General features: G+C 61.3%; 1 protein-coding gene across 6 annotated transcripts; it reads left to right on the top strand.

Moving 5' to 3' along the window:
* The first annotated feature begins 1660 nt into the window (after nucleotides 1–1660).
* On the top strand, nucleotides 1661–19606 carry TTLL12 (tubulin tyrosine ligase like 12). Of its 6 annotated transcripts, XR_004351740.1 has the most exons (15): nucleotides 1664–1927; nucleotides 5634–5806; nucleotides 7880–8078; nucleotides 8871–9030; nucleotides 9110–9243; nucleotides 11815–11891; nucleotides 13115–13231; nucleotides 13315–13509; nucleotides 13834–13945; nucleotides 14669–14820; nucleotides 15190–15271; nucleotides 16275–16416; nucleotides 16890–16958; nucleotides 17584–17722; nucleotides 18177–19606. XR_004351740.1 is itself a non-coding variant. In XM_032645264.1 (14 exons), exons 1-14 carry the CDS (start codon nucleotides 1724–1726, stop codon nucleotides 18326–18328), a joined length of 1965 nt encoding a protein of 654 aa, XP_032501155.1. In that variant the 5' UTR covers nucleotides 1661–1723; the 3' UTR covers nucleotides 18329–19606. The 6 variants fall into 6 exon arrangements, 2 of the variants coding, with proteins under 2 accessions (XP_032501155.1, XP_032501157.1); XM_032645264.1 differs by lacking the exon at nucleotides 16275–16416 and having other exon boundaries at nucleotides 1661–1927; XR_004351737.1 differs by lacking the exons at nucleotides 17584–17722; nucleotides 18177–19606 and adding an exon at nucleotides 15602–15709 and having other exon boundaries at nucleotides 16272–16416.
* The last annotated feature ends 391 nt before the right edge of the window (nucleotides 19607–19997 follow it).

Below are 19997 nucleotides of genomic sequence, written 5' to 3' on the forward strand. Positions count from 1 at the left end.
ATCAGTCGATCTAAGAAAGAAATGAAAAATTTTATTTGAGCCAAATTGAGGATTATTACCAGGGAAGTCTTTCAGAGAGCTCTAAGGACTGTCCTGCCTGTTAGAGGTCAAAGCACAGGGATATAAGTTTTTGAGACAGAGGGCTATATGTTAAATGACAGTTTACACAATCCAGATCTACGTGTACAAAACAAGTAGTAGGTCATGGGTCACGGCTGCCTCTTCTAAGATTAAAAAGGAAGGTTATCTCCTAAGGAGTAATGATCCTTGATGAGATTAAGAAAGAAGGTTATCTCCCAAGGAGGTCGGGTAAATGTGGATGTACACTAAAGGGCAGGGAGAGGGACTTCCCTGACCGGTCCAGTGGTTAAGACCCCGTGCTTCCAATCCAGCAGGTGGGGGATCAGTCCCTGGTCAGGGAACTAAGACCCCACATGCCATGTGGTGCGGGCAAAAAAAAAGTAAAACAATTTTAAAATAAATTAAAACGCGGCGGGGGGGCGGGGGGGAGCAGGGAGGAGGACCAAACAAGCAGATAAAAGTTTTATGTTTTTCTTATCTCGCCATAAAATATGAATTTTATTTCATCATCATCAACTAGAGTTTGGAAGTTTGAGCTTTTGCATAACAACGTAAGTGTCCTAGTCGCACTGACCGAGTCCTCTACATTGGTGCATTTTGTTCAAATTCAGCTTAAAAGGTTTAATCAAGGACTTCCCTGGTGGCGCAGTGGTTAAGAATCCGCCTGCCAATTCAGGGTGACACGGGTTTGAGCCCTGGTCCGGGAAGCTCCCACGTGCCATGGAGCAACTAAGCCCGTGCGCCACAACTACTGAGCCTGCACTCTAGAGCCCGCGAGCCACAACTACTGAGCCTGTGTGCCACAACTACTGAAGCCCGAGTGCCTAGAGCCTGTGCACCACAACGAAGAGTAACCCCAGCTCACCACAACTAGAGAAAGCCCGTGTGCAGCAACGAAGACCCAATGCAGCCATAAATAAATAAATAAATAAGTTTTAATGAAAATATTCAGCAACTGAAGCACAAAAAAAACCCTTTAGTCTTTGAGCTTTCCAGCAAATTACAATTACTGAGAAGTTGCAAATGGGAAAATAACGAAACGCACCCCTACGGAAGCAACAGAACTTGGAACAACTAGGACGATCAAAGAATGATTTTTGAAATTCTGTAACTGCACTCTGCGCTTGGGAAGATGTCAGTGTGGTCGGTGCGGGACACCGATGGTCGGTGCGGGACACCAGTGTCTCTGGGTCTCGGTTTCCCCTTCTGGGCACTCCCTGGAATCCCTTCCGGTTCCAACCGCGTGGAGTCTGGAAGGCCTCACTCCCGGCATCCCCCGGGGTAGCCACGGGCTGAAAGAGAAAACACCGCCCCGACCAGGCGCGCGTGCGCACACGCCGGCCGCCCCAGGCCACAAACGCACCACCCCCGTGCGCTCACGCACGCGCAGTGGCGCGCGCGTACCCTTTGGAAGGCCCTGCCTTTGCGTTCCCCGGGTCCCGCGCCCCAGCTTTGCGCCCCGGCTGCCTTCGGCGAGCCAGGAGGCCAGGCGTGTGGGCGGGCTTGCGGGCGGCGGTGGGCGGGGAGCCCAGAGGAGGGCGGGGCGGGCGGCGGGGCTGGCGGGCGGGCGGGCAGAGTCGAGAGGGCCGGGCCCGCGGGCTGCGGCGGCGCTGGACTTGGCGCTGGCGCTGGTGGAGGCGACATGCAGGCCGACGCGAGGCTGGAGCGCGGCAGCCGGGTCCTGACGCCGCAGTCGGCGCCGAGCTTGGAGCCGGACCCGGAGCTGGGCCCGGACCCGGAGGAGGACGCGCGGGCCAAGTTCGCGGCGCTGCACGGCCCGGCGCTCCGCGCGTCGGGGGTCCCCGAGCGGTACTGGGGCCGCCTCCTGCACAAGCTGGAGCACGAGGTGCGGGCTGGGGTGACGCGAGGAGGGCGACGCGCCGGGCGGGGAGAACCGGGGTGCAGGGCGCGCCCGGAGCGCCCCGGGCTCCCTTTGAGAGGTGCCAGGGAAGCTGGGATGCGGGTCCTCGAGGCGCGCATCCTCCAGTCCTGGTCAGCGCGAGCCCGGGGCGCGCCGGGGGTGGGTCGCTCTGGACCCTTCTACCAGGAAGGGTGTGGTCTGCGGGCCGGCTCTTGGCCGAGAGCTGCTGGGGTGGGGCGGCCGAGGGCCTCCTGGAGGACGCGTGCGGAGGAGGTTGGGAGGGCGCCCGGGGGAGATCGTGGCTGGGAGAAGGAGAGCGAGCGCGTTCCGGGGCGGGGCGGGCTTCGGTGAGACGCGCAGCGGAGAGTTGGGGGGCGGCGTTAACGGACGATGCAGGGAAAACGGCCGGTGGTTTGAGGATGAAGAGCCACGAATGCCTTAACGACCGACTTAGACTTTAACTCCATGGCGGTAGACTTTAACTCCATGGCGGTTTGTGGCCTAGGAGTGGCGGCCAGAGCCTGTACCTGTGTCCCTGGTCCTGCCAGCATCTGGGGCTGGGCCAGGGCCGCGGCGAGAACTGGAACTGAAACGAACTTTGGCTCCCGTTGTGTGCCAGGCTCTGTGCTGCGTCCTCCACACATCCGAGCCGAGAGCAGTCCTGGGGCGGGGGGTGGTAAGATTCATCACCCACACTTTATACAGTGAAGAAAACTGAGGCTCAGGAAGAGGAAGTGACACTCCCAAGGTCTGTCAGACTTCAGAACTAGAAGCCTGCTTTCAGCCACTACCTGCCTCAGGGAAAACAGACGTCCAGTGAGTTTGTGTGGCTTTAACTGTTTAGGTCGTAGAGTTCTTTCGTGTTTCTTCATTTGATTTGAGCCCCGGGTCACCTTCATTTTGCATATCAACGAAGACAGGCTGTGGGAGGTGGAGACAGAATCTAAACAAAAATGAAAAGAGCTCACACGCTTCAAGGGTCTCCCTTTTTGTGGGGTCGGCTCTTTTCTGCTGGCCTGTGCTCTAGCCTGTTGTCTCCAAAGGGCCTCCGCAGGGTCCCGGCTGAGGGGTGGGCCTTGGGTTTTGGTGGTTTGCCCACGTGTTGAAGCCAGAGCACGTTCACGGGCGCTCTGTTGGGGCCTTATGAGCTGGAACCAGGCTCCTGCAGGGACTGCCTCCTGGACCGAGACAGACTGAGCAGTGCAGGTGGCGAGGTGGGACCCTGGAGCCAGGAAAAGGCTGCTGAAATCAGGGTTGGACCAGTACCTTCCTGCCCAAAACACAAGTAGTTGCTATAAAAAAAGGTGCAGTGTTATTGGTACCTACCTTTTGTAACAGTGAATTCTCTTCCTCCTTATGACTTGCCCTCAGTTCACCAGCATTTCCTGAGCACTTACCCTAGTCCCAGGCCTGTGCTGGGCAGGAGGGGACCCCAGTGGTTTGTTAGGATAAAAAGGTCTTCGTGTACTGGGTGAAAGGAGCACGAGGTGGAAACACCCTGGCTCCGGCCCTGCCAGCCTCTGTGGGCAGTGAACTCACCTGGGCAAGTCACTTGCCCGTCTGAGTCCATGTCTCCCTCTGGAAAGTGAAGACCAGGAAACATGGCTCCGACTTCCACAGTCTTGGTGGGGGACTGGGTGGAGAGGTGTACCCAACTCATAGTCACCAGAGTGTAATGTCCCCTCCATCCTGGCTGCAAGATCTGCAGGCCGCCTGGCCACTGTCGCTCTGCTGAGGGACAGCTAGTACTTTTCCGTGACCCTCCCTTGCCGTTACGGGTTATGGGCAGAGCTGTGAGTCACCACTGCCAGACCCAAACCTGCAGCCATTGTTCTGCCAAGCCTGCTGCTGTGCGCCCAGGTGTGGGGGAGGTCCACAGGCACCTGCTGACCCAGGAATGGGGCCCCTCCAGCCCCCCGCGAGCCGGGGACCCCGGTGCCTTGGAAAGGATGGGGAGTGTTTTACAGTAAATTTCAGCTCTTTTCTGTCTGCAGGAACTTCCCAGCTGCAAAACCATTGCCCTTCCTTACCTCGTTAGGGCCTCCTCCAGTCCCTCTGTGAGGGGATGGTGGTCACCCCCATTTCACAGCTGGGAGAAGCCACGCCCTGTACTGTCCCCTCCCTCCTGTCAGGTTTGGGGGTAGAGGGCTGGGATACGGGGTTCTGGGTGGAAGCCCAAGGTGTGAGTCCCAGCCTCTGAGCTGCTCTCTTCTCATCTCCAAACTGGAGGGAAGGTAGTGGCTTCACCCTGGGATCGGGGGTGGGGGGGTTAAAGGCGCCATCCCAAAAAGTGCCCGAGCTCCCCTGCGGATGGCCCCGGTCGGCTCCACAGCCCTTCCCACCCCAGCTTCTCTGCCTGGAGTCCTTGCACCACCACGGCATGGCCACACGTTTAAATCTTCCCCTTCCTTCACCGCTCACCTCAGGTGACGGCTTCCCCGTAAAGTCTTATCCGGCCCTCCAGGCCCCCGCACCACTTACCTGGTCCTCTCAGATGGCCCCTCTGCCACTCGGGGCAAGGTCATGAGTGATTCATCCTCACACCCCCAAGTGCCCGTCCTGCCCAGCACATCCCAGCTGCTTGTGCCCGAATGGATGGCTGATTTCCAACTACTGGGATGAGTTTCTCTTCTGTTTTTAATAGAGTCATGAGAAAGGTTTTAGGGGCAGCTGGCCTTCGCTGAGTCCCTGCTCTATGCCACGGACTCTCTGTGTACTGTTTGATTGATGTATCGCTCTCAGCTCTGCTGGAAGGTGGCTGATGCCCCCTTCCCAGGTGAGAGACTAGTCTCAAAAGTGTCGTGATGGTAGCAAGTGCTTACAGAGGGTTTGCCAAGCTTAGCTTCTTCTAAGCTCTTCACGTGTGTTAATCATTTAATCCTCCCAACAAGCCCCTCAGGTAGGTTTTCGTATTCCCATTGTATGGATGGGGAAACTGAGGCACGGGGTAGTTCAGTGTCTTGTTCAAGGTCACGTAGCCTGGCTGCAGAATCTGCCCTAAGGCCCCTCGCCGACTTGTGGCAGACGCCAGGTACATGTGTGTGGCTGTGTGGGGACCGACTGGCTTGTCACCTTCACCAGCTGCATGTGGTTGGCAGTTGCCCTTTGCCAGGGAAACTCAAGGACCAAGGCCCTTACCTTCTGTCCCATCCTGGCCCAGGACCTCAGGAGACTAGACCCAAGCCACGGTTTGTGCAGACCTGGGCTGGCGTGGTGGTGGCAGGAGGCTCTTGGGCCCCTGTTTCCTTCTGGGTCACCTCCCCTGCCCTGGTGTTGGGTTGGTGGTGCTGGTGAGAACAAAGTTGGGGTGCAGTCCCTAGCCACCAGGATCCTCACTCTTCCAGTCATTTCCAGCGTGACCGGAGCCACCCGCTCTGCCCTTTGAGCCGCATTTTCCCTGTAATGCAAGAGGCCAGACTAGATATCATGGGACACATGCATGCAGTCCCACCTCCAAGCTTGGGTCCCACGGGCTGAGGGGCCTTGGATGATAGCGCCAGCGATAGTGGGGGAGGTTAGGGCCTCATTCTCACTGATTAGGAACCCATCTCCCCACCTGTAAAATGGGTAGCTGGGCAGTAAAGAGGTCCTGCTTCTCCTAGGGGTTCAGTTTGTCCTCGAGGCCGGGCTGTGGCGGAAGGAACGGGTCAGGAATGGGGTCTCCTGCCAACACCCCCTCCCGTGGCCCCAGGTTTTCGACGCTGGGGAGATGTTCGGCATAATGCAGGTGCAGGAAGTGGAGGAGGAGGAGAGTGAGGACGAGGCGGCCCGGGAAGCGCGGAAGAAGCCCAACCCAGGCGGCCAGCTCTGCTACAAGGTCATCGTGACCAATGAGAATGGGCTCCAGGCGGCTGACCCCAACAGGTAGGAGCCGTAGGCCGACGCCTTTCACCCGCACCGTGGCCATCAGGGCCGGGCTCCCTTTTACAAAGGTGTCACCAAGGCCGTGGCCGCTAGGGAGGAGCTGTCATTGCGAGCACACGTGCTCCTGGATGCCAGGCGCTGGCCTCTTAGCCCTGAGACAAGGTCCCTTCAGCCCCGACACTGGCGACACTCCTGCGTTAGTCGTGTTTCATGCTGTCCTGAGAGCAGCGGCCCCTCCACGGAGGTGTGACAAGTTCCCGTTTTGCTGGTGAGGAAACAATGGGGAAGGACTTGCCTAGGGTCACACAGCTGGTTAAGGTCGTGGGTGTTGACCCCAGGGCAGCCTGGACTCATGAGCCCGGGCTTTTCCAGGGACCCCGGGCCTCGCCCCGGTCCTGCTGAATCTCAGTCTCTGGGTGGAGCCCTGCGCTTTACACCCCGGCTTGTGAGGAGTATGGCCTGATTGATTCCTCGCGTGAGGGCGCCGAGGCTGGGAGTGGGCCTGGGCCTGGCACGAGGCCACAGGGTAGAAAGGCCAGAGTCGATCCTAGCCCCCAGGCTTCCTGCCTCCCAGGGGCCAAGAGGGGCTGCCCTCCGCCAGGAGAGGCCCACAGGCCCCTCGGCCCGACGTTGCCGGAACCCTGAGCGAGAAACTTGCTGGCCTCTGGGGGTTTCCGGGCCCCTGTGACCGTAGCTCCTCCAGGAAGTCTGGCTCCTTCACCAGCCCCTGGTGGGGTGGGAGGGCCCCCACGGGTCATGACAGCAGCCAAGCTCCTCCACCCCCGTGCCCTCCGACTCAGAAACTTGCAGGCTCCCCTTTCTCGTTAAGTTCGGTACAGCGGACCCGCGCGGGCGCCTGCTCTGCTGCCGCCTGTGCCAGCCGTGAGGCTCGGGCCCAGCGGCCACCTCGAGCAGCTCCCGGCCTCTGCCCCCTCCACGCACACCGCCAGGCAGGTTTGGGGAGGGATGGGGCCGGCGTCTGGGCTGGAGCCCGGCTCCGCCGTCCTTCCTGCTCCTGGGCCTTTCTTCCCTCCAGACCTCTGTGAGTCCGCTCCACCCCGCCCCAATGGTCAGGCCCCAGCCTCCATCCTCCCCCGCCCCCGCCATGTCCAGCAGCCATTGTGTGCGTCTGCCCAGGTCACCCCCAGACGCTCCACTTTGAAGGCCTGGCCGTGTCTCACACGGTCATAAACTACGCACGAGGGCGGGACTAAATCATTTGTTTCAGGATATGCAAACAAAAAATAACGTAAGTGCAGTAAAATAACTACTACTGAGCTTGCCCCCTAACCTAAGAACCGGAGTGGTGGCTGTGCCTCCATGTTAGCAGGGCGCCAGGCCAGGGCTGCTTCCCCAGCAGGCAGAACCCCGTGCGCTCAGAGCCTCCGAGTCCAGCAGGGCTTGGATGGTGTCCGGGCAGCCTGGCCTGTGGGCTGGGGGCAGTCGTGTCCTTGGGCCTGCAGTGGGGACACCCAACCCTCCACCACGCTGGTGTGAGAGCCATGCAGCTGGCCCACCGGGCTCCTGTAGAGAGACCGGACTGTGTGGACTGCAGGTGTCCGTACACGTGGGGACTTGAAGCCTCTCCCGCAGAAATCCCTGGTGCTTCCCAAGAATTGCCCAGAAGTCCCGGGCAAGCACGAGTGAGCTCTGAGTGGGGCTCCTTTGCGTGTCTGCCTGCAAGTAGCAAGGTTGGGGGGCGTGGGCCTGCCCTCCAGCAGTTCAAAATCCAGTTGAGGACAGTTAACTGTCGCGGTGATCGCCGTAGTGATCACTGAATACATGAGGATTCAGTGTACGGTCAGCATGCTGTCTTGTCTCATTTGGTGCTCACGTCAGCCCGGTGATAGGGGGTAGGGACCGTGTTGCCCTGTTTTAGAAACTGGAAAAGGGAGAGGCACTGTCCCAGGCCCGCGTAGCGGGTGGTCGGCAGAGCCAGGATCCCCACCCAGGCCTGGTGCGGCGTCCCGGCCTCCTCCTCAGGCGGATCCCGCCTGCTGGCCCTCTTTCCACCCTCCCTTCTTGCCCTGCCTGCCTGGTAGCCTCGCGCTCACCTGTAACCTGTGCCCGCAGCATCTTCCTTATCGACCACGCCTGGACGTGCCGCGTGGCGCACGCCCGCCAGCAGCTGCAGCAGGTGCCCGGGCTGCTGCACCGCATGGCCAACCTGATGGGCATCGAGTTCCACGGCGAGCTGCCCAGCACCGAGGCCGTGGACCTGGTGCTGGAGGAGATGTGGAAGTTCAACCAGACCTACCAGCTGGCCCACGGGGTGAGCGGGCAGCCGGGCCCCAGGGGAGGCAGACAGGCCTTCGCTGCCCCGTGCCGTCAGGGCTAGCGGGAGGCGTCCTTTTACCCCGCAAGTGAGCAGACTCATCTTCTGTGGCCAGTGGAAACTACCCTGGTTCCCCGTGGCTCTGTCACGGACCTGTTACTCTTTGCCTCGGGCCAGCCGGTGCCGGGGACCCAGGTGTCCATGCGGCCTTTGGGCTCACGGACCCCAGTGACCTGGCTGCCTCTCTCCTGGCCTCTTCTGGTTCCGTCACCCTCCTAAAAGCCCTTAGTGATACCCTGCTGCTTTCGGGAGTAGAGCTGAGTCCCTTCAGCATGTCCTTGGGCTTACATCACCACCCCCCTCCCCGGCCTCCCCAGACCCACCCTTACGTTCCAGCCCCTCACCACCTTCAGTCCGGGAAAAGGCAAAAGTTGCTTCTCCTGATCTCAGCTTAGCTGTTGCCTCCTCCAGGAAGCCTTCCCTGAACTCAGAAGTCTCCCCCCTCCTCCACCTGCACACAGAACCAAACCATCCCTGTAGCTACTAGGCTACGTGCCCTCTTTCCGTACACCTTTGCCACACACGTGATCACACGGCAGCCCGCTGGCCTGTTGTCCTTGTCTGCCAGGGCAGGGCCGGAGGCCACGGGTTCAAGGGACTGAAGGCATGTGTGGTAGGTGCTCCAGGCTCTGAGAGTTGGGCATAGACGGGCCGGTGGTAGGTGTTTGGGGCGGGGATGGGGCGGGGAGGCGGAGCAGTGGGCGAGGGTGGCGTGTGCTCTGCCCGCAGACGGCCGAGGAGAAGGTGCCGGTGTGGTACATCATGGACGAGTTCGGCTCGCGCATCCAGCACGCGGACGTGCCCAGCTTCGCCACCGCGCCCTTCTTCTACATGCCCCAGCGGGTGGCCTACACGCTGCTGTGGCCCCTGAGGGACCTGGACACGGGCGGTAAGTCAAAGCCCGCCCACCCCGAGGAAGGGCCGGCGCTTTTCTGCCACCCCCTGACTGCCCGCATGTCCTGGTGCAGAGGAGGTGACCCGGGACTTTGCCTACGGAGAGGCCGACCCTCTGGTCCGGAGGTGCGCGCTGCTGCCCTGGGCCCCCGCCGACCTGCTGGACCTCAGCTCCTCCACGCCCGAGCCAGCCGACGAGCACTACCAGGTGTGGCCTCCAGCCCCGCCCCCTGGGCCTGTTTGCCCGGTGGCTCCTGGAGCTTTCCTCACCCGGTCACCAAATGCTGCTGAGCACCAGCTGGCTGCCGTGGGAGGGAGAGGAGAGTCTGGGGGTGTCTGAGGAACAAGGGGCTCAGAGCTCAGGGAGCAGACGTGAGCTGCCTGCGGCCCAGACCCTGGGGTCCCGATGCTGGGAGCCGTCCTTCCCGAGGGTTGGGTAGAGCTGGGGGACTGGAGGTCAGGGCTGCTGTTGCCTGTTTTCAGGGGCTGGGGGGTGGGGGCAGGGGGCGCTCTGTGGCTCCACTGTGAATCCCAGCTCCGTACCGCTTCTCCATTTCCTGACACCTCCCTCACCAGGGATGTGAGGACACTACGTTCAGACACAGCATGGGATGTCTTCTGGCTCACAGTAGGCCCCCAACAAGTGGTCGTCATCGGTGTCCTTGCTGGGGATGACGGCAGTGCTTCCGTCCGTGGTCTGGGTCCCACCAGGGACCACTCACAAGTGCCTGGCTGGTGGTGAGTTAGTGCAGGGCCCAGTCCGTGAGGCCGGCCAGGTTAGGGACCCAGGGTTGGTGCAGCCTGGGGTAGGGCAGCAAGTAGAGCCTGTGGGAACAGAACCAGGCAGGGCTGAGCAGGAATTAACACCCTGGCCCTCTCTCCTCCTGCCCTGCCCTCTGACTTCCTGCCACTGCTTCCCGTCAGCTGGTCCCAGTTGGAAACCAAGAGATGCACAGGCCTCTGCTTAGCACTTTACGGGCATTGCTCTGCTATAATCCTTACATTAGGACATCTGGACGTATTTTATCTTCATTTTACTGAGGATGAGGAAACTGAGGCACAGAGAGGTTAAGTAACTTGCCAAAGGCCACACAGCTGGTGGAAAGGCGGGAGTCCAAAACCAAGGGGTCCTGGTAACTTGTGGGCAGAGGCTCCGACCTTGCCCCACATGTTGAAGTTTCCCTGCTCCCACCAGCACATCACATGCTCACCGAATGCCCCAGAGGATTGTGCAAAGGAGTAAACTAGTTAATTCGCATTAGAGGGGGGAGCGCGTGTGGCGTTAGCTGTTCTGTGATGCTGCTGACTGGGAGGGCTGGGCTGACACAGTGGCCCTGTTGGCACTTTTCCCTATGAATTTAACCTAAGCCAGTGGTAATTGAACTGATCCTGTCAAAAACTCAGGGATCACCCTTCTCAATTCAGAGGTGTGTTTCAGAGCCTTATAGAGTGCCTGCACCTAGTACGTGCTTAAACACTTGACAAGTCAGTGAATGCGAAGGGCGGCGGTTTAAGAATGGCTTAGGAACAAAGGCTTCCGGATCTTGAGGTTGTTAAAGGAACGTGAATTGAAATTAGCATTTGTGGGGGGTTGAGGAAGATGCCCTCCACTGGCCAGGAAGAGAAGAGAGTCCAGACACTGGTTTTCTAAAGCGTTCGGGTTGTTTCTCCCCATTTGACCCATCTGGATCAGGCCTGCGCCCTGGGGTTGCATGTATTAGTTAGCTAGCGCCAGGTAACAATTTATTCCAAAACATAGCAGCTCAAGACAGCAGACATTTGTTGTCTCTCGCTTTCTGTAGAGAGGTGGAGAGCGGCCCAGCTGGGTGCTTCTGGCCCAGGGTGTCTCGTGAGCGCGGTCAGGCTGACGTCTGAGGCTCGATGGGGCTGAGGACGGGCCCCCACGTGGCACACTCACGCCTGGCAAGGTGGCGCCGGCTGTGCGCAGGAGGCCTCAGCTCCTCCCCAGCCGTGGGCTTCTCCGCGGGGCTGCTTGAGTGTCTTCGGGACATGGTGACTGACTTCTCTCGGAGGAGGTGATCTGAGAGAAGGCGGGGAGGAGACTGCAGGGCCTTTCGTGAAGTAGCAAACTGTTGTTCCACTTCTTTCTATTTGTTATAAACAACTCGTTCAGCCCAGCCCACGCTCAAGGGGAGATGAATGAACTCTGCCTTTCAAAAGGAATGTAGAAGAGTTTATGGACGTGTTTTATTTTATTTATTTGGCTGCGCCGGGTGTTAATTGCAGCACATGGGATCTACATTGCCACGTGTGGGATCTTTTCAGTTGCAGCATGCGGGCTCTTGGTTGCAGCATATGGGATCTAGTTCCCTGACCAGGGATCGAGCCCAGGCCCCCTGCACTGGGAGCACGGAGTCTTCACTGGGGGACCACCTGGGAAGTCCCTATGGGCATGGTTTAAACCATCACACCGCTTAAGCTCAGAGCAGCTTTTGGGGGCTCCCCGAGGACCAGGTAGCCCCCTCCCAGGACAGGCTGGGCACCTTCTGGGCTGCTTGTGACTTGGAGGAAGCATTTAGAGCAATGTGTACGTTGTTCTTTTGACACAGAACGGGCTGTCTGGCACCTGAGGGGTCTTGAGCCCCGGAGTCCTGGGATGGGGGTGGTCAGAGGGCTCTGGGTGCTGCGGTGCCTGCGAAGGGCTCTACCTGAGGTCCAGGTGTGCCCCCTGGGATCCCAAAACCCTGATGTACAGGATGGGGAGGCGTGTGCTCCTTTCTTTGAAGGTCTGTTTCTACCTCCAGTGTTTTCCTTCTAGGCCATTTTGGAGGAAAACAAGGAGAAGCTGCCACTGGCCATCAAGCCGGTGGTGTATCCCTGCGACCACGTCTTCAAGTGCGTAGCCCACCCTGCCCCCAGCCTGTACTGAGCCTTTGCCTCGGTCCCTTTCCTCACACACGCCTCACAGTCCCCACAACTCCTGGAACGGTGCTCGGTACAGGGCGGCCTCAGTAAGTCCTCTGCCCCCTGGTAGCACAGCAGTGACGGAAACACCACGGGCGGGGTCTCAGGCTCACCGAGAGAGCGCCCGAGAAGCGAGGGTGAGCTGGGGTGCGCGCGGCCTCTGGAAGCAGGGAGCCAGTGCCGACAGTGACGGTGCTGGGCACCCAGGAGAGCCGCCCAGATTGCCAGGGGGGCCGCGCCCAGGTGTCTGCAGGTGTGGGCTGGCAGCTCAACGTAAGGCCGGACAGGCCAGCAAGCCCAGGCTGGACCTGGGGTGGAAGCAGATGCTCCCTTTTTACGGGTGAGGAAGTGGAGGTCCTGGGTGACGCCCACCAGGCGTCCAGCTGGCTTGGCGGCAGGTCCTGGGTCAGCCAGGGGCAGGTTGGCCTCTGTTTCCAGGGGGAGGCCCTCCCTCTGGCTGCCCACACCTGCTCCAGCTGGAACAGACACCATGTTCCACTGACCCCTTCCCCCAGGTTCTGGGGTCTCCTCCCACTGGCCCTCAGCCTGGCCCTCCTCCCCTTACCTGAGTTCACCGGCTAGCATCCCTCCACCCCCTCAGGTCGGAGGCTGCACGGAGGCCCCCTTAGCCTCGCCCCCTCCCCACAGCTGTGCTCCACGCCCCAACCATGGACTAAGCGCCCCATGCCGGCCCCGCCCGAGCAGCCAGCTCCTCGCCTCTCTTCCTCCCTGGACCGCCGTCCAGGGCCAGGCCTCCCTCCCACCTTGAAATTCCACAGTGTGGCCGCATCCACCACCCCCGGCAGACAGGCTCCCAGGCCCTGTCCTCTCCTCCCCACGGGGCCGGTGTGGAATGAGGCCTTATCGGAGGCGCGTGTCTCGGCCACACGCTCACCTGCAGGCCCCCGGGGCGCCGGCTCCCTTCTCTGAGGGCAGAGGTCCCAGCGTGTGGACCCGTCCCGTCTCCACGTGGGAGGAGGGAGCCCCTGCCTGACGAAACACTCGGGTTCTCCTGGTTCGTCCTCGGGAGGAGCGTGAGGTGGCCCTGTGGTGCCATCTCACAGGTGGGGGACCCGGGGTCGCCAGGGTCCGAGTGGCCCCGTCGCTGGGCAGACAAGCGGCGGCCGACCTCCGCCCACCCCGCCCCCCCCCAGGGTCTACACGGACGTCCAGCAGGTCCTCGGCCACCTCAGCCACCCGCGCTTCACCTTCACCCAGAGCGAGGCGGACGCCCACATCCTCTACCACTTCTCGCACTTAAAGGACTACAGGTGAGGCGCCTCCCAGCCCAGTCCCCACCGCCTTCCGGGGCCCCCGCCCCCGCTGACCAGTGGCACCTACCTGGGCCCCGCAGAAGGCTGAGCCGGGAGAGGCCCAGCGTGCTGCTGAACCAGTTCCCCTGCGAGAACCTGCTGACGGTGAAAGACTGCCTGGCCTCCGTCGCGCGCCGGGCCGGCGGCCCCGAGGGCCCGGCCTGGCTGCCCCGCACCTTCAACCTGCGCACCGAGCTGCCCCAGTTCGTCAGCTACTTCCAGCAGCGGGAGAGGCGGTGAGGACCCCCGCCCGCCCCCCGGAGCCACGGCGGCCGAGACCCTACGCCCATCAGACTCCCGTGGTCCCCGCCACCCCCCCTGGCCCGCCCCCTGGCTGAGCGCCTGCCGTGCGACGGCCACGGTTCCGGGAGCTGCAGGCTCTGGGTGCACTGCTGCTTGGCAGCCCTTCCTCCCGGAGGGCGGCTCCTCACTGCCGAGGCCCAGCCCCTAAGGTCTCCTCTGGGACCCCTCCCTCAGCCCCTGCTCTGCTGCCACAGTACTGGGGACACAGTGCCCAGGAGGGTGGGCCCAGGGCACAGCCTAGTCATCTCTGCTCCCAGGGGCGAGGACAACCACTGGATCTGCAAGCCCTGGAACCTGGCCCGCAGCCTGGACACCCACATCACCAAGAACCTGCACAGCATCATCCGGCACCGCGAGAGCTCCCCCAAGGTGGGGCCCTGGGGCTCCGGGAGGGGGGCTCTGCGAGGACTTCTGTGCGTAGGTCCCGGTGTCAGCGTTCTTCAGCTCACAGGAGTCTCACCACCCCCACTCCTTCCCCTGCCCTTGCCAGTGGGGGGAAGGGGCTGTGTGACAGTCGGGTGAGAGGAAGGAGCCTCTCTGGGTGTGTCTGACCTGCATCCCCGCGTGCGTACCGCGCCTCACAGGACCACCCGGCAGGAGGGAGGTGGCCAGGCCAGGGAGCCCCGCAGGGCCCTGGACGAAAGCGCTGTGGTGGCATGGGGCCCATCAGTGGGGGAATTGAAGGGCACAAGGTTCTGCACCTGGACAGAGGCCCGAGAGAAAACGCCACTGCGATGACCCTTGTGAAGTTTTCCAGTGGTGGGATGGGGAGTCAGTGGATTTACGGCTGAGAATCTGAATCCCGTTTTCAAAGCTAAAAACTGGTGGTATCTTTTTCTTCAATTAAAGATGAAGATAAAGAACTTGTTGCAACTAAGACACAGGTTTGAAAAGACAGGAAGACGCGGAGTGCAGGGAGCAGGTCCCTTCGTGGCACCGGGACGGGAGGTGGGCTCAGGAGTGACTGTTCCTCCAGATGCGGTGACAGCACTTGGAGGTCCCACGAGTGGGAGCCGCAGCTGGGGAGGTCGGGGTGCTCTGTCCTGGCCCAGGTGCGACAAGCCACCTGTGAGCCTGCATCTGTGTCCTCAGGTTGTGTCCAAATACATTGAAAGTCCCGTCTTGTTCCTTCGAGAAGATGTGGGGAGGGTCAAGTTCGACATCCGCTACATCCTGCTCCTACGGTCGGTGAAGCCCCTGACGTTGTTCGTCTATGACGTGTTCTGGCTGCGGTTCTCCAACCGGTAACTGGGGAGACTGGGCTGGGGCTGGGGGCTGGGCGGCAGGGCCCCTCGTTTATTCGGAATGAGAACGCCTGCACGGGGGCTCCTTTACCACCAAGCACCCGGCAGGGACCCCGCTGAGCCCATTTCTGTTAAATGGCAGTAATTCTCACACTGCCTGTGTCACCACCACCTTGTGGAACGGGCACCTGCTCCCTCAGACCACGACGATGTTTACCGGCCTAGTGGGGGTCTTCGTGGTTAACCCCTGGCCGGGGGGGCAGGGGCAGTGTAGGGCTACCCCACTGTCGGGGGAACCGGCGCCTGGCCAGGGGGCTCAGCATCTGCACGCCCGGGACCCACTTGAGCGTCTGTCCGCTTGTCCTGCAGGCCCTTCGCACTCAACGACCTGGATGACTACGAGAAGCATTTCACTGTCATGAACTACGACCCAGAATTGGTGCTAAAGCAGGTAGGGGCCTGGCGCGGCCTGGGGAGGGGTTCCCGTGGAGGCTGGCCCAGACGGGACCCGACACCCGTCAGCTTGTCTTCCGGCAGCTTGCCTAACGGTCAGGGGAGCTGCCTTCTTGTACCTGCGTCCCCTCCCACAGCTGCCCCCGCAGCTCTGAGGGGCACTTGCTTGGCTTGAGGGGGCCCCTGAGGCTTCCCGGTCCCCTGGCAAGTCTGAGCAGAGCAGGGTCTCAGCCGGGAGGCGCAGGCCGTCTTCTGTTCGGCACCCGCTGAGCATGAGGACGCTGGTAGGGGTGGGGAGGCACACAGGTTCGTGTCCCACGGCCCCCAGGGCAGGCGGCTCTGCTGGCCTGTGACCCTGCCTGGACCCTGGGCCCTCTGTCTTCCCTGTGCTCTCTGGGCACCGCAAGCAAAAGGCGTCAGCACAGCTCCTTTCGAGGTGAGGGCGTGATCCCCCAGCTGGCCGGTGGTGCACCTGGGACAGGTAGGGGAGGCACAGCCTGGGTAGAGGCAGAGGCTGGCTCTGGGCGGAGGCAGAAGGGAAGGAGAAATAGGCCCCCTGACGTGTGTCCCACGAGGTCCTCTTGGACCAGCAGGTCGGTTATGGCTGTTTGGGGCAGACGGGAAGTAGGGCACAGGCACTCTCCTGCCCGGCTCCACACAAGGCCTGCAGGTGGCCTCTGGTCCCGCCTCCCTCGAAGCAGCCACTCCTGAATGTGGGGATTGTGTTTCCGAGGCGCCGGGGTGATTTGTTAGTAAATGTGCCCCCACCCCACCCCGCCCCCAGCTCTCGCTGTGCCATGTCTGAGAAGTTCTCTAGGGGGCGCTGTGCCGTCCAAGTGGCCAGGCCACGTGCACGGCCGGCAGGGCTGCTGCTGGTCCTTCCTCCTCTTGTCCTGGGCTGTGTTGACAGCTGGTCCCTAGGAGCCCGAGCCCTTGCCGGGGTCCCGGGATGTTGCTGAGGTTGTCTCTGAGGACCTGAGTGCCTTTCCTCTACATAGCAGGTGTCGTCCCGAGGGTCACATTTCCTCTGAAGCCCCCGCGTGTGGGGATGCGTGTCCAGCAGGGCGAGAACGTTGGGCTTCCATAGGGAGCCCGTCCTGGTCCTCTCTGGGAGAAACCTGAGCTGACGGCCAGCTTGCTCAGGTGTGTTTTGGGTGACGTCTTGGCCTGAGAAGCCCCTGCTGTCCTCAGGCACTTTGAGCCGGGGCCCGGCAGTGAGCTCAGGCCTGGGCCCTGCAGACTTGGGTCCGAGCTCTGCGTCCAGTGACCATCGTGAGAGGGACGTGGTGACACGTTGGCCCAGGCCTCCCAGTGTTCAGTGCCTCACTGGAGCCTCACAGCAACCGTGCCAAGCGGGTTTGCTGGGCGGGAAGCGTTGTCCCGTTTTACAGATGGAGACACTGAGACTCCGAGAAGTGAATGTGTCCAGAGCCCAGACCCCGTGTCCTGCCTCCCATTTGTGCCCTGCGGGGGTGGAGCTGGAGAGGCTGCTGGCGCCAACCTGGGGCCCCGGCGAGTATCAGGGCTCCACGTGAGAGCAGGGCAGGCCAGGCCTCCCCTGCCCCTGCCCAGAGGAGGCCCCGGGCAGAGCTCGACGGACCCTGTGTCTGTTGCAGATGCACTACGACGAGTTCGTCCCGGAGTTTGAGAAGCAATACCCAGAATTCCCCTGGAAGAGCGTCCAGGTGAGTGCTGGCAGAGCTGGAGGGGCGGGGCTTGCCTCGTGGACCAGCGGCAGGCGGGGGGGGGGGGGGGGGGGGGGGGGGGGGGGCCTTTGCCTCCTCTGGATGGTCCTGCTCTTCCCACCAGGGCTGGTGAGGGAGACGGTGTGGGCTGAGACCCCCTCCTCCCCTCTGGCCTGGGTGGGGTGTTGTGAGGGTTCCTTGGAGGGGGCCTGGCGGGGTATTCAGGACACCCTTGGGACAGCCTGACGGCAAAGGGCTCTGTGTGTGCCAGGAATTGCACACCTGAGGGCACACAGGGACGTGCTTAGAGACACAAGCTGGCTGCCACTTGCTGGAGGGAGCGTTTCGGGATCTGCGCTGCCTGGCTCGGTGCAGAAGGGGCCGTGGGCTCCAGGGCAGGGGACCCAGGCAGCTCTGCAGGAGGTGGATGCCAGGAGTGAGGGAGCGGGGCACAGGTGGCTGTGGCCAGGTCTGGAGTCACAAAGGATGTCGGAGGAGATGACTTGTCCGTTTGGGGACCAGGGCTCAGGAAGGGGCTGTGAACCCCATATGAAGAGGCTGCCCTGAAGGGCTGGACCCAGTGTCAGCCGTGCGGGCCCCTGACCCTGCCTCCCCCGGCCCCCAGGCTGAAATCTTCCAGGCCTTCACGGAGCTGTTCCAGGTGGCATGTGCCAGGCCGCCCCCGCTGGGCCTCTGCGACTACCCCTCATCCCGAGCCATGTATGCCATTGACCTCATGCTGAAGTGGGACAGCCGTCCAGATGGTGAGGGGGCTCCCCTGCCCCATAATCCAAAGTGCCCTCCCCACTTACCCAAAGGTGGTCATTCAGCCCTCCCCACCCAGCCCACATGGGGACAGAGGGAGGGCGTCGCTGCTCCCTCGCCACGGTCAGCACTTGCCTCGAATTAACCTGAGATCTGGGTCAGAGGAGGCCCACCTTTCAGCGCCACGGCCTGCAGGGCAGAGCACGAGCGGGGAAGGCAAGTGGGCGGCAGTGGTGTCGGGAGAGAGCTCACAAGGGGCGGGGCCCCACGTGAAGGGCAGGGGGAGCGGCAGCCCTGGCCGCGCACCTTCCTTCCAGAGTCCCCGGGATGTGGTGGCTCGTGTCGCTCCTGGGGCTGCAGGTGGCTCCAGGCTTCCCCCTGGGCAAGCAGGCCTCAGGCCGGGCCCCCCAGCGCACCTCCCGGGAGTGAGATGCCCGTGCTTTTGCGCATCAGGGAAGCGAGTGATGCAGCCGCAGCTCCTAGAGGTGAACTTCAACCCAGACTGTGAGCGGGCCTGCAGGTTCCACCCGACCTTCTTCAACGACGTCTTCAGCACCTTGTACCTGGATGAGCCTGACAGCTGCCCCGTCACCCGCCTCGTCTAGGCGCCCGCAGGCCCTGCTGTGGGTGCTCATGGGCGGATCGCAGCCTCTGTTCCCGGAGCTGCTTCTGCACCGTGCCCCCGCCCCCCGCCCCCACTCCTCCTGCTCACACCCTGGTGGCCCGGGACCCCTCCCCGGTTGGTCAGGAGCAGGGCCAGCTGTGCTGCCCCCGGGGCTGAGCGCTAGGCCCCCGCTCACACCCCCTTCACTGCCGTCTGTGTCTGTTCGGTGATTAGTCTCAGCTCAGCTAAGGGCTTTATTCTGGAGAGTTTGCTTCCTGGGGCGCTGTGCTTCCAGAGGGCGTTCGTGAAAGGGATCTGGGGAGCGTGACGCGGTGTTCTTTCTCAGAAACGAGCTTCCCTGGGAGCACCCATGGGAGCCCAGCGGTTAACAGGCCCAGCTGGCTGCTTCCCACGCTCTGCCCCAGGCCCTGTGACAGGTGTCCCCAGGTCCCTGCCGGGAGCCTGCTTCTCAGACCCAGCCTCCTCCCCCTTCCCCAGCAACCTCCCCTGAGGCCCCGGGGCAGGACAGCCACTGCCTTTGGTTGCTGTTGCCTTTCCATGCGGCCCCGTGGAAAGGGCCAGATGTGGCACCAGCACCAACCCGCCCGCTGGGCACTGCAGTGTTTCCAGCCTCGCCTGAGGTTGGCTGGGACACTCCAGTCAGGGGACTCGAGGAGAGGTGTGGGCGGCAGAGCACCAGGCAGTGGGGGGCTGAGAAAGATGCTTCCGGGGAGAATGCCGTCTTCCACCAGCTAGAGTCAGAATGTGGGGTTTTTGTAACTTTTTCATTTATGGGAAGAAAATACAAAATTTTCTTTTTCCTTAATTTTGTTTCTGAAATTTTGAGTCAGTTTCCAGGGTAGTTTGTGTTGCCACAGTGGACCCAGCCCAGCTAACCAGACGGCAGGTCTGACTTTCATGGAGGAGCTGCCTGCAGAGCTTTCGTGTGTGTGTACATGTGTGCGTGCGTGTCGTGTGTGTGTGCGCGTGCATGCCTGCGTGTGTTGGGAGGTGCTTGTTTCATTCTGAAGCCAAGAGTGATCCTTGTAGCAAAACTGGACTTGACTGCACCTCCCACTTCTGTGTCTTTTGGGGTGTGTCTGTCCACTGTCTCTGCTAACCAGAATTTCAGCCTGTGTTCTGGAAAACACCCTTTCCTCCAGCCAAGTAGAGGTTTAGAGGGCAGGACACCTCATCTCTGGTTTTCTCCGTGGGAGAGCTGCTGCGTCCTGTCCCCTCCCGGACTTGATTTGTACCGCAATAAAGTATGCCTTCTCTACTTTTGCCTCCCTTTCTCTTTGGGGGCCCTGGAACCACAGGCCTGCGTGGTGTATCAGTTGTTTTCCTTGCTCATTGTCAAAGAAACCCAAAATATCAAGACGTATGCTTTGAGAAACAGAAGAAATGGGATAGTATTTAGGCCTCCAAGTCCCTGTCTTTGGGCTGCTCTTAACAAAATATCATAAACTGGGTGATTTAAACAACGGAGGTCTCTTTCTCACTGTTCTAGAGGCTGGGATGTCCTAAAGTCGCAGGGGAGGCAGATTTGCTGCCTGAGGTGGGACGCTCTCCCTGGTTCATAATCGGCTGTATTCTCACTGTGTCCTCGTGAGGTGGGAGGAGCGAGGGAGCTTTCTGGGGCCTCTTTTAAAGGCATTAATCCCATACGT

This window comes from Phocoena sinus, chromosome 10 (assembly GCF_008692025.1).
Source record: "Phocoena sinus isolate mPhoSin1 chromosome 10, mPhoSin1.pri, whole genome shotgun sequence".
Taxonomy (NCBI): domain Eukaryota; kingdom Metazoa; phylum Chordata; class Mammalia; order Artiodactyla; family Phocoenidae; genus Phocoena; species Phocoena sinus.

Bases quoted from the DNA above. Each gene is read 5' to 3' on its own strand.
- TTLL12 (XM_032645264.1), top strand. From the start codon at position 1,724: ATGCAGGCCGACGCGAGGCTGGAGCGCGGCAGCCGGGTCCTGACGCCG. The intron at 9,244-11,814 runs GTGTGGCCTCCA...TTTTCCTTCTAG, and splicing joins CAGCCGACGAGCACTACCAG to GCCATTTTGGAGGAAAACAA. The intron at 13,510-13,833 runs GTGAGGACCCCC...CTCTGCTCCCAG, and splicing joins TTCCAGCAGCGGGAGAGGCG to GGGCGAGGACAACCACTGGA.